General features: G+C 33.6%; 1 protein-coding gene across 1 annotated transcript in view; it reads left to right on the plus strand.

The window, feature by feature from the left end:
* Cdk5 (Cyclin-dependent kinase 5) overlaps positions 1 to 9,415 on the plus strand; it is a 111,288-nt gene extending 101,873 nt beyond the window's left edge. The window contains exon 11 of the mRNA XM_085817880.1: positions 3,690 to 9,415. Within this exon, the coding sequence (XP_085674006.1) occupies positions 3,690 to 3,788 (99 nt within the window). The 3' untranslated portion in view covers positions 3,789 to 9,415. The remainder of the gene's footprint in view (positions 1 to 3,689) is intronic.
* Positions 9,416 to 14,340: the final 4,925 nt, after the last annotated feature.

A 14,340-nucleotide genomic window follows, 5' to 3' on the forward strand; every position in this document is an offset into this window, starting at 1 on the left:
AAATATTTACCGAATGAATCGCTGTCTTTATGAGTGGTATATTTTTATTCAAGGTGACCATTTATCAGAACATTACATCAGTCAGATGTTTATATTTGTGTTGCGAAGGAAGGGAAAACAGGTGTTGTTTTGACACAATGTCAGCAGGAAACAATCAATCTCCTTTTTCATTCATTCCTTTCGATGTTCTGTTTCATGTTCTGGTTGTTTAAAAATGCCTAGAACGAGGTATCTTACATTAGAAAAAGCCCTTTCAAAAATTTTTTGATGAAGGAACAGATGATGATAAAATTAATAATGACCAGAATGAAACTGATGTTGTTGTTCCCCCAGAAATTGCAGAAGCTAGTGACAAAGAAAAAAGGAATGGCAATGTTTTAAATAATGATAATGATATTTTACCAAATGATACTGCTGGGAAAGTTGAAATTCACGTAAGAAGTAAGTTTCAGCCTTCTAAAAGCAGTTATAGTCATACTAAAATTTAAAAAGCAGAAGACTGAAATCTTGAAGTGGATTAAAAAAGAACTGTTAGTTATGTCTCAGGAAGAACATGAAGAAAGAAATAGAAGAGAAATTATAAAAGACAAAATACAAGGTAAAACTAGTGCACAGATTTTCGATTTTCTTTTTAGTTTAGTTATTTATTCTCTTCTCGTTGAACAGACAAATATGTACGCTAAGAAAAAAAAAAAAAAAAGCTCAGAATTTATTGCATCTGAAGCCTATATGAGAAGATTTATTGGAATATTATTGCGTACAGGATATCATTCTTTACCTCAAGAAAAAATATATTGGTCTTTTGATAAGGGCATTTCTGTTCCTGTTGTACGAGAATCGCTATCATGTTTGCAGTACAGAAATATGAAGCATAATTTGCATTTGACAATACTGATAAATTATATGAGGTGAGACCTTATCTAAACTTACTAAATATCATCACTTTTTACTACTGGAAATATAAAGTCTCTTTTAGATTTCAGAAGCGAGAATGCATTATTCCTTTTGCAAACTCCTATTAAGAGTGTAGAATTAGCTAGAAATAGATCAGCAACAGGAAGACCTAGTAAGTTCAGCATTCAAAAACCATTGCATAAAGATGGTATACATTTTATCGTAAAGTCCGTTGATAACAAAAGACTTTGTTGGAAAGAGTACCATAGCCAGACTGTTTATAGATGCAAAGTATGTAATGTAGCTTTACATCATGATTGTAATCATGCTTGAATCTTTTAATTGAAATAATCTGCATTTGTAAAAGAAATACAATGTATATTTTAATAATAAATTAATTACAAGTAAAGTTATTTGTAGATTTATAAAATGTTATACAGCTAAAAAGTAATCCTGCGCTCCACTCAAAAGAAACATCACACTAGTACAATCCTACTCACTAAACATCCGTAGTCTTATTCCACTGCCGGTGTGAGAACGCAACACTCGCTTTTTCCACAGGTAAGAGCATTTTTTTAGTTTCAATGTAAATTTATGTTATAAATGGTTAATTTAATATTTGTTATTATTTTCAAGAGAAAAGAAACATTTCTTGTAGTTTTGGCGGTTAATGGGTTAACGAAGTCTTTCATCTTTTTTTTTAAATGCATCAAAGGCTGCCATGAATTGCCTTAACTGTTCTTCTATCGCTCTTGTGATTGGCATTCAATATCCCACTTCTGACACCAAAAATTGTTGCATGAGTACGGGCTCGTTATGTATTGAATGCACAAGTCTGAAGAAAAATGAACAGAATTTTTTATTATCACAACAAATAAAACAAAATGCTTAAATTTCCTCAGCTCTTTGCACAATATTACAATGTCTCACAGTAGTTATCTTTTAACTATTCAAATGTTCAACAGACTTTTAATTCAAAACAGCTAAAAGAAAGCTAATCCGCGAATTCGCTACGGTCAACAAAAGCAGTTTTCTAAACAAACTCTTAAAACAACAACTAACTAACTAACGGACGAATTGAGAGGTTTTCATGTCGCTTATATAAGCTTTTTAAAAGAGTGAGAATTTTCTGGTATTTTCTCGATATCCAAAAGACATATTTATTATTTTTATTTATTAAATATTAAATGCACATTCTGTTGTATTTTTAATTTTCTAACTTAGCTTTCTATTAATATTCGTTATGCACTTCACTGCATGGGGAGAAAACAATTTTATTTATATTTATTTATTTACTCACTTGAGAACTAGAGAGAGAACTAGGCCAATTTTCATGGAAATTCTGGAAGAGAATCAAGATATAATAGAGAAAAATATTTGGTTTAAAGTTCTTAATATGACAGTGAAACAAAACGTAAAAGATCTCTTGCTTCGTTTGAAACTAGCTTCTGTTTCTTTGGATAAAATCCAGTAGAACAACTGCAGTATTACTTAAGCTGTTCAAGTTCGGAAAGATCTTGAAAATGGCTTGAAAAATCTTGATACATATTTATGCTTAAAATTATTTAAAACTCAATGTAAACTAGCACTTTGATCAGCATATATTTTTTCACCAAAATATAAAGCCTTATTAGCAAGTGAAAAGGAATGAATTGGTAGAAGAAATGTATGCAGCAATACATTGAAATCTGGAATTCATTTTCCATCTTTCTGCAGCACCTCTTTTTTGAAAATGAGGCAGTTGTTCAAATTCAAATTATGAAGATTGATGTTGAATGATCAAACTAAAGATGATGGTTAATATTTACAAAATCGTTAATTATATTCATCAGCTTTTCAGGCTTAATATAATTCAACAGAATTGAAATACAATAACAATCAAAGAATTAAAGCAGTTAAAAGGAACTTAATTTTCCTGATCAATTTTGAGTCTAAAATCAAACTGACTAAAAAGAAGAATGTAATGGGAGGTTTAGGAAGGGAAAAGGGTGGGTCATGTTTAATCCACAGTGCTAGCACAATCTATCAATAATCAAAACAGTTTTCATAGCAATCAAGTTAGAGACCACACTTGAGTGATAGAAATTGGTGATTGTTGTGAAAGAATGTATAGGGAAAGAAGAGAATTGGATATCATTGAAATGTTAAATATAATAAGAGCTTCATTAGCAGGGGTTGAAAGAATGTTTTCTACTTTCGGAATTGTACACAACGAATTGAAAAATAAGTTAGGTATGGAAAAGACTGCAAAACTTGTTCTTTTTGTTAAATCCCTGAATTCAAATGTCAATAATGCAGAGTATAAGAGCCATTCCTATACATTACTTTGATTGTTTATTTGTATTTATGTACAAAATATATAGCTGGAAGAGGGTCCCCCCTCATTAATATATATATAAATGTGTTATGTGTAAGTTTGTAGTTAAATAAATTGACTTTAGTTAGTTACTAATGCCAAAAGGCTGCCAATATATTTTTTTCCAATAAAATTATGTACTATTTACATTACCTTTAATTATTAAATAAATGTAAAATATGTATTGTGCTTTTTAATGTTATCTAATTAGAGGTTTAAATCACTGAAAATCTTCAGTGTGTGGTAATCATATAACTATATATGTCATAACAGATTCTGTTGTTAAAGCCTTTGCTGTCTCCACAAGGTTTTAGAAGTCGCATATATCCTAGTTTTGTATATGTTTTTGGTAATGCAAAAGCTACTTATTTTGTATATAAATAAAAATTGTTGAACGTTACTTGTAATATTAATATCCACTCTATGGAATTTTTTGCAGAAACTCTTGGTGTGCAATCCTGCTATGAGAATATCAGCTGATGAAGCTATGCAACATCCTTATTTTAGTGATTTACCACCAGCAATAAAAAATGGATGATTGTTTAAGATTATACTAAAACCAGTTTTTTATCTTTTTTAATTCTTTGTACATATAGTCAGAGACTTCATCTTCAACATTATTAATGAATGAGAACAATGAAAAGTCAGAGGCAGATTAATATCGTATACTGCAGTATTCGGTCGAAAACCGTGTACATGTGTATCAAATAACATAGATGTGGTTAAGAATATGTAAAATGTAATTTTCATTCCTCATTTGTATAGAAAAAAGGTGTGTAATCTTCCAGAATCTCTGAAATATACAACTCCTGTAGCAGATGGTTAATTAGTTCTATTTTTAAATTTCTTATTCGTAATATTCGAAAAAGGGGCATTTAATTCTTTCTTTTCTTTTATTTTAGTCTGCAAGCATGATAGAATTCTGATAATCCTTGTACCTCGGTATGATTAGTAAATTTTGTGGATCTCTTCCGAGTTTTGTTTACATTCTTCCCTTTCTAATTTTTACTTTAAATTTGAATTATTTGCACATAAATGACTAAAAAGATCTTACTTTTTAAATTATTTAACAAAGATCTTTATCCAATAAAAATATTTGTACAAAGGGGTTAAGAAAGAAAGATTAAATATGAAGTCTTAAAGCCCAAAGGTGCAATTTGCCTAGAAGGGCTATTAATTTAATTTTGGCATTTTGCGTTGGTTCTCTATAAATGGCACTTCGCTTTTCAAATTGTTGCCACCAATTATTAGAGCCCTCCATTATATTTAAAGAAATTAAATAACGAAGAATTTGCATGAATGTATGTATGTTTCTCGCACTGTGATAAAACAACAGTATCTAGAGCCATCAAATTTTGAATAACGTAATCTTCCACCAAATATGCTAAGCCGTTATTTGGAATTTGAAATTTATTTTATTACCTATTTAATATTTTGTAACATTTTAACGAATTTTTGATTAATAAACTCAATGATTTCAAAGCAAGAAATGGCAACACTTTACTGGGGGGGGAAATTATGCAAGACTGTGTATTGGAAATTTTAAAGATATGCTCTTTTTAAATTATTTTTGATATTGCTGTTGAATTGAGTTTTATGGTTTAAATGCGAAGAACATGATATTTAATAAATAAAGGTAACACACAAAACAACTTTAGATGTAATGTAAACCCCCCTCTTCCTTTTATTATTATTATTATTATTATTATTATTATTATTATTATTATTATTGAGGTTAGAAATTCTTATGCAAAAACTCACTAAAATATTTTATGCGTTAGCAAAAATGTATATCCACCTTTGAAATTACTTTTAAATGACTTCTACGTCAGGTGTTGAATCTCAGTAACAGCTTTATGTTGGAATTTAGGAAAGTTCAAACGTCACAGCTAGATTTTTCAAAATTCATATTTCATTTTAAAAGTATTTGAATAGATTTCAAATGGGAAAAAACTGCTGATAACTCCGTAAAAAGAAATAAACTAATTACTTTCTTTTGGACATTGTATATTTCTAGTTTATAATATCTCATACATACATTTTATTTGCATAAGAGCCACGTCACTCGCCTGCAAGAGCCACACACGATTCGCAAACTGCACTGTTATGCTATTAAAAGAAAGAAAAACTAGGTAAATAAATAAATACACTGTTTGTAAAAACTTTAGCTGTTTGGTATTCCGTAAATTGGAACCCTGTGCGAAGTCCATCATATTCCACACTTATGCTGTTGGATTAATAATGTCACAAAAAATGAGAGTAAAAGTGAATGAGAATAAGAATTTCAATTCTAGCTTACAAAAAATGCTAGAATTGAAATTTTGGATTTATTAAAAGAAAACTTTAAGTTTTTTTTAACTTGTTACCATTGTTTTGATTTTTAATGCCACATAAATCTTTGCTGTCATTATTTTTATTAATCCACCATTATTTGCTAGTGATGTAAGCTGGTCTGCATTTGCAGTGATGGAATGTTAGCAAACTAGATATGATGTCCATTTCATTTGAAGTTCATCTCTCAAAAGCCTGTATGGAGATATTTTTTCCAAATGTAACCACACAAACTCAAAATTAAAAGGTAATGAAATAAAACCCCAGAGGTAATGATTTATTAAAAATAAATAATTTGCAAGTTCATGATTGCTGATTTTTATAGAAAATAGTTATGCAAAAAAATGTTAAATTCAATATTTAATCAATATGTTTTATTGATAGACTACACTTATTTTTATATTTAAACAGTAAAATTCCAGAAATCCGCAAAGCTTGGGACCAGAGGTTGTGCGGATTTCAGGACAGAAAAGATAAATCATAATATTCAGGCTAAAAGTGCAAAATAAATAAGGCGTATTAGATATATTTAATTAAATTATTATATACATTATTGCAATAACTTATTATATGCATTAAATTATTATTGCATTTATAAATTGATTATATTATTCATTGTATTATATATACACAGCATCAAGGTTTGCCAATTTCTTCTCATTCAAAGATTTCCGGTTTCGGATTCCGGTGTTAGAATCACTGTTGCTGTAAAGTGTCAACAGCTTTTCTTTATTTTTGCATGTATCATACACAAGGGTATCACAATTCCATATGATTCTGTTATAAACCAAGGAGTAGCACCTGTCTCCATCTTTTACATAATTTGCACTTTTTACATTACCATCAATGCAACGTGTTTGTGTTTTTCAACGTTGCTAGCAGTAAAATCATGAGTGCGTTACTAATCTGAAATTGTATTAAAAAGAGATGAAATTTGAAATATTCTTAATTTATCCACAAAATATCCGAATTAAAAAAAAAAGGCAGCTTTAAATAGTCTCGTGAAATAACAAGGCTCAGAAAATACAACGTGAATCGTGAACTTGAAAGAAGAGTTGAGTGAATTGTCTGCTTTCTTACCTCGATGCAGATTAGAGGGGGGAAAAACTTTTATCATGATGTGAATAATTTGGTGTTTCCATTTTGACTCATTATTATTCGTTAATTATGACATCATTATCCGTAAGTATTTTTTCTTCGATATTTCGTACTTAATGTTGCGGTTTCCGGAACCTGTAAACTGAATATTTATATTTTGAGAGGCAATGCAGATTTCAGGTGGGCGGATTTTTGGTATTTGACTGTATCAGAAAAAAATTACTATTAAATTCACAGAGTCAAATTTTCTAAAAATTGATTTTTTTAAAAATTGAATATGGTGATACGCACAGTGCTATGTGCGAGACGAAGGGATGCCCCATAGAGAATTTTTAAGGGAAACTGGCTCATATCCATATTACAGGATGCATGCCCTGGACCAAAGTACCAGTGTTCAGTGACTTTATTACTTGGCTGTTAGAGGGCCATAATTTTGTTTTATATCCAAAAATGCATATGGATTATGCAGTCACGAATTATCAGAATTCTACAGTGTAACATTTGTGTATTGTCATTTCCTTTTTATTAACATGTTGATTACGGCGCCAGTCCCCGGGGGCCGGCAGTGAACTTTCAGTGAGGCTGGCGGGGACCGGCACTGGAATTTTCGTTTGGCTGGCGTTGGTCCGTGGGACTGACAGTATTAAAGTTAGAAAATAAATATAGTCTCGGTGAAATGTGATCAAATTTAGTTTTAATGAAATGTATTGAAACATTCTAAACAAAAATATGGCTTAGCTCGCTGCCGGCTGAACGGAAAGGACAGCAAATTTGGCGCCACGCTCAACATGTTAAAAAAGTAAATAAATAAAATGTGTATAAAAAAGAAGATTGAATATGAAATTTAACTGCATTTAAGTTATTGAAATTGTAAAAATGTAATATTGGTTTAAAGTATGTATCTGTAATTTATCATGTAATTGAATATATATGTGGTAGAATTAAAGTAATTCATACATTTTATTAATTAACTAGTTTAAAGATTTATTGAATCAAAAAGAAAACTTGAGAATTTTGGATGTCTTTCTTCCCAAAGTCTCATTATGTGATAAATATTATTCCGTAAATAGTGTTGGAATGTAAAATTTCAATATCTTATCTGCCAAAGATGTGTATTTATATTATATTCATTTTGTTTTTTAGATAAACTGAAAGACTTAAATCTGTTTGTTATTGTTGTAATACTTGTATATTAGGTTTATGAATTTTTATGTATTGTTTTTATTAATAAAATTATCTTCATTTTTAACTTTGTTATTTTTTTATATAACATTGCATTTGTGAAAATAGTAGGTGTATGAACAATAAAGGTCTATAATCAAGATTTTGCACATTTTCAGGCAATTTTTCTGAATATGTTAATTTATTTCTGTGTTCCTATCTCGCAAAGTAGACTGATTATTATTTAGTAAGGCATTATGATACATTGTGTGTCAAAAGAATATGTCCGTCTCTAATTGCAATGTTGTATCTCTTCTCTGAGTGCTAAAATCTTTAAATTAGTATCATGTTTGAGCTTTTTTTATAAGCTCAAACATCATTTTATATCATTTTTATATATGTGTGTATGTACGTGTTTATATGTAAATATACTATTATGTAATTATATTTTAATATATATAATTTAATTATGTTAAAAAATGATCAGTTTACTTAACAAGTTTTATCTTTATCTCCCCCTTCAAAAAGAGGTATAAATAATAAGTATCGTATTTTAATTTCCTTGCAATAACAATTACATATACTTACAGTAGTAGTAGTAGTGTGATATACAATATTACTAGCTAAATTAGCTAATGTTATCATATTGAAATATTTGGAGGATATAAAATTACTGCAAATTCTTTTGCATTCTTAAAATTTTAAATTTCTGCTACTCTTATGTTACTCAGTCATCTGATAGAGAGGGCATTGCCCTGTTGTGAAACTGTGGTCTGACTTAGTATTTTAAATATATATTTTCATATTTATTTATTTTTTAAATGATGTTTGATTTTGAGGCATGTCAGAAAAATGCAAAACCTTTTTTTGTATGCTGATCAAAGTGCAGTCTTTATTTCCTCTATAGAACCATACTGCTTATTGTTAACATATATACAACAACTACCTGTATTGCAGGATCTTTTTTTATGGGATTTCAATGCAGTGAGTAAATAGACCACTCTGACAGCTTTTACTATTAATTTTCACTATTAATCAAACCACTGTTTTGTAGCCTTAATCATAAGTATCAGCATTATCATGCATGTGAAATTATCTGAAAAGGCCTAGGAAATGGCATGATTCCAGGCATCTTTTATCTCTTCTGTACTGAGTCCTGTCCATTCATGGATTTGTGTATACCAGTTGCAAAACTCCCATTAAATAAAGAACTGCTCCCAGGCGGCTGTTACCTTCAGTGTTTTGTACAGCAAAGAAACATGGTTTCTTTCTTAAGTCCCTCCAATAATAATTAAAACTGTCCAGCTTGACTATATAACACTTCCTTTTGTCAGTTGATATTACCTCAAATCAACATATATATGTTATACATGATGTTAGCTAGCCTAAAATATGTGGCATTGCCCAGGCTTTATGCAGAGTGAAGAAGCATCATTTTAAGGACATAGACTTTCAGTATGAATCCTTCACAGTGTCATATGATACAATATTAGTATCTAAAGTTGTACACATTACTTGGTGACATTCTGTAACTGACTTTTTGCAATAGTACCGGAAGTAAAGGTGGTTCTAATCTGGTGGCGTAATTGTTCCATTTCAGATACCTTGTACTTAATGATGACAATATGTTTTTATAAATTTCACAACACAGTGTTCTAAAGCAAGCCTCTTTGAAATGCTGGAAATTGTCTGACAAAATAAGATAATTATTGCTGTGTCGAGAATACCAACTAATTTGTCAATCGAAATTTTTTCATTTTCAATAACCTCTGCATTACTTTTTTCTTTATCGGAAGCGAATTATAATGACGAGGAATTTGATTTAAATCATATCAAAGACGGAGTACATCGAGATGAAATACTACATTTAGTAAGGAATTATAAGCCAAATAAAATAAAAACATCTGCCCTGAAGATAAGGCTAGTGCTGACAGATCAACTTCCAATCTGCGGCGTCCCCCCCTCGCTACTGAGCAGCGTGAAATTGATAAACCGATTTCAGAATGGTTAGAGAAACAAAGGATTATGCCTTTATCCATTTTTTGCAGAAATTCCACTTTTTGTTTAATGGACTTCGAAACATTCACTTTGTAGATCCTTTACATATTAGTAAATGTATATCGGAAATTCTATTTGACATAATCGAAAGTTCAAGCTTACTTTTATAAAATTGCTCTAACAGTCTGCAAAAAATAATAAGCTGGATCCAATTCGAAGATTAAGGAACAATGCAATCTTCAACATTAACTGAATTAGATAATTTTAGCTTAGCCTTTACCGTCCGTTATACATTAAATGTATTATATATATTTACATGAATTACAGCATCAGTGTTCCTTTTTCTAGTGAATAGGATGGCATCTGATTTTTTTATGTTTATTTTTATTTTCCATGCCTGCAACCAGGACTCCAGCACGTGTTTTGTAGTAGTTGGATGACTGACCCATGAGATGCGTTTTGTGATAGAAATGTTGTGTCGTGTGCATACATGGCAAAAGTATTGTGGGGGATATTGTTTGTATGAATATTAAATAAAATGTGACCCTTATGGGGTCCCAGCCAGTATTGTCTTGGGGGGTGGAGAGTGTTTTGTTAACACGAATGACAAAGTGTTTATCCATAAGCAAAGAATAAATGATTTAGTGTGGGAAACTCAGATTTATGAGCTTGTGCATGAGGCCCTTCAGCCAGACACGATCAAAGGCCTTAGCTACATCCAGAAATATGGCTCCTGTGATGGACTTGTTCTGTAGACTTTGATAGATGTATTCAGTAGTACGTTATAGCTGGTGTACTGACAAGTTCTTTTTCCTAAAACCATATTGTTTAGCTATGAGAATATTTTGGCTTTCCACATGACTAAGGATTCTCTGCAGGATGACATAGTCTGCAACTTTGCTGACAGAGGAGAGGAGGCTAATTGGATGATAGGATACAGGATCAGTTGGAGATTTGCTTGGTTTCTTCACTGGAGATTTCCAAGAAACAGGGTTGTGTCCAAGGTAGAGCATGTCGTTGCTAATTCTTGTAAGTTTCTGAATCACAAGGACTCCCATGTTCTTGAGCATTTTATTAGTGACCAAGTCCAACCCTGGACTCTTCTTTGTCTTGAGTTTGGTAATATATTCATAGACCTCTGACGACTTGACAGGAGGAATGTTGTTCGTTTGTGGTTTTCAGAGGAAATTTCAAAGTGATTGTGCAACCATGTGTTCTGTGTGTGAGTGGAATATGTTGTTTGTGCGAAACTGAGAAGCATAGCGATGGGCAAACGACTCAGATTCAGTGTAGGCAATTCCTTGAAGGGCAGAATGTTGGTGTAGCATCTCAAATGTTTTGAAGTAGCCTTCCAGATAGAATTTTCCTCTGCAGAGAGGGAAGATAAGCAAGTGGCCCAGTCGTGATCTGCTTGTTTTCATGTAAGGGCCTTGACCTGGTGATTCAGCTGATTGAGCAGGATTTTATCTGGTGGAAATCTTGAGTGCTGCCATAGCTTTCTGACAGCGTTGCGTCGTTGAATTAACTTTTTGATTTCAGAGTTGCAGCTTCTGAATCAATGGTCACTGAGAGTCACTCCTTCAGTAGGAGAGACTGAAGTATTTTTTCCTCCTTGCCGCTTCCCTTCATGGTGTAATTAGAAGAACATCCGGAGCAAATCGAAAGGTGGGGATGTTCAAATCTCGTCAAGGACACTGCACAGTTTTCGTGTCTCCTGCTCCTAAATAAAATGTTTAATAGTGTAAGTGCTTTATTGAGGGATGATAGCACGTCGAGAACATCCATCACCACCACAAATGCTGATAGTGTGAATGCTGTTATTTGTGAGACTAGGTATATCAATGTCAGAGGATTTGCATAGGTGCTTTCAGTCAGTGTTAGTAGTGCAGGAACCATTGTGAAAAAAATTACTCTATGGCATGGCGGATTCCATGCACATTAACACACGAGAACAAACTGATGTGTAGGCAGATCATGATTCTCTCCTACCTAGTTTGAGGATAAAAAGGATACATTTTGGAAGTCCACGTCGACCTTTAAGGAAAAGTCAGTCCATTACTTCGATCTCGAGTCCCAGCCAGATGAAAGGCATGCAATTTATTGATAAGGATACCATCATCATCGGTGTTCAGTACTGGATTCACCGTAGAAATATTATACATTTTATTTCAGATCAGGAGACGTGAAAAATGGACGATGTCTTCCCAGGATTTGAATTCCGGACCTGCGATTTCTGTCCGCTGGTCTAGACTGAGCCAACTTGAATTAAATGTAGAATTTTATACTTTACGGATCTATTGTTTTTACTGTAGAGTCATTAGGTCTTCCTTTATGCGGGAGATGTGAAAAAAAAAGCAATGCCCTTGCCGAGACTCAGACCTGGACCTCTCAAACACGAGTCGAGTGTGCTAACCGTTATACCACGAAGGAGCGCTGGAAGAAGGGAGATAACACCTTATATACTCCCCATTTTAAAGGGCGACTGGGGATTAGGAGACCCAGTCACCAAATCTGGGTGGCGAAGAATCATCACCCACCACCATGTTTTTCGTTCGGGCGCCATGACATGAAAAATAAGCAATGCGCTGGTCGGGACTCCAACCTAGACCTCTCGAATATGAACCGAATGTGCTAACAGTTACACCACGCAGGCATGCTGGAAGGAGGAAGAAAATAGCCTTTCGGGAGCAACTTTCAGCTGTCAAGTGCCTTTTTAAGAAAGACACATATAACACATTAATTAAATTTTTCCTCACTACCTAAACTAGATCAAATAATTTCGTACTAATTGCGTTGTGTTTTAGCCGAAACACTCCTATTTCAAATTTAAGGGTGTACGGGTGAAAAGTCATCAGTAAAATAAAGACATACGAAATTATTCCAATGATAAAGAGAAAATCATGTAAATTTAAAATCATTAAAATGATTCTGTGAAAATCTTCAATAATAAAATAAGGAAAAACATAGTGTTGCGTTATTTTTTTCCTTCATGTTCGTACGGGGTTCTTGTGGATTTAGAGTGAATAACGACGACCCTTGATGAAGTATCGAAACACACTTTATTTGCCAGTATTGTCAGGCTCCAAAACACTTTTACAGTTGTCAAAGTGCTCCAAACACTTTTACAGTCATCAAAGATCTACAATAAACACGCTGGAACCATCAGCGATACAGCCTTCACACTGTCAGGCAATAACGGTGGAGACAGCTTCACTGCAAAGCACCAGAGTACAGCTCCCAACTGTGCTCGGTCGTTCTTGGAATTCGACGTACTCTCGAGACTCTCCACGCTACAACTCGTGATGCACTCGACGACACACAGAGCACGGCTTCCGAGTCTTCGGTTCAGTCGTACCTGGAGCTCAACACGCTCTCTCGACGATGCACTGACCGAGATACATTACGAGACTCTTTTGGTGAACTCGGCACTTGCTGCCCGGCTGTCAGCTCGATCTCGCACTCTCGATACTGACTATCAGCTCGCTAGACGAGGCATACACTCGATAAGAGACACACACTGACTGACTGCGGACCAGCAGGGTTTATATAACTTTCGGCTTGTGTTCAAGGACATTCTGGGCTAAACCGGTAAGAATTCGTTCCAGAAGGTTCTCCATCCATCCATTTGGTATGTCGCCAAATGGGCAATTTATCACCAAGTGTGGCAGCTCTGCCTTCCTCGTTATTTATGGCAACCCTGCCATCCTCGCTGTTTTATGGCAACCCTAAAACTGCTTTGAAAGGAAGCTATCTCACGATGCCTGTACATTTCGTAACACTGCCCCCTCCCAAGGACTGCACGTCCCGGTCAGTACAATCCTTGGTCAGCAGCTAAATTCGATACAATCCAATTTTAAAAATATACAGGTAACATAACTGAAGAAACAAACATTTACATTACATACAAACTTTAGACAGAAACTAGGTAAGAAAACTCATGCGCAAGAATTATGGATACCCCCAACGACTTCATATAACAGGTAGACGGCTCACCCACAGAGAATTCGTCTGCTAGGATGTCTCCAACATATACCACATGACTTATGGTCTTGGCGCTCTTAGGGAGTGATAGCTTAGGCTGTTCGCCCACCAGCGGCCGAGCGGTAACGTCGCTGAACACTGGTAGTTTGGTCCGAGGTTCGAATCCTGCGAACGGGCTGGCTGCATGGCCGTTTTCGTGGTTTTTCCCATGTGTAACGTGTATACGAGCCAGTTTCCCTTAGAAAGTCCTCTACGAAGGCATCCCTCCCTTAAGGCAGATAGCCCTCGAGTGCTTTGCCTTAATCTAATAAACCAAACCAAACTTAGGTTGTTCATCGCCAGTTTGGTGCGCTTTTGATATGTAGTGTTTTTTATTTCCGTCTGCTGGCAGTCGGCAGACAACGTCCTTGAATTAGGTTATTCTATTTTTTACAATTATTTTTAGATATAACTTAACCCACTTTCCCTGAATATTTCATCTATATTTTTAATAATCGCTTTAAATTATTTGTGCCATTGTT

The sequence above is a fragment of the Stegodyphus dumicola genome, chromosome 1 (genome assembly GCF_044657685.1).
Source record: "Stegodyphus dumicola isolate Sdum_Otavi_A_Nest chromosome 1, ASM4465768v1".
Taxonomy (NCBI): Eukaryota; Metazoa; Arthropoda; class Arachnida; order Araneae; family Eresidae; genus Stegodyphus; species Stegodyphus dumicola.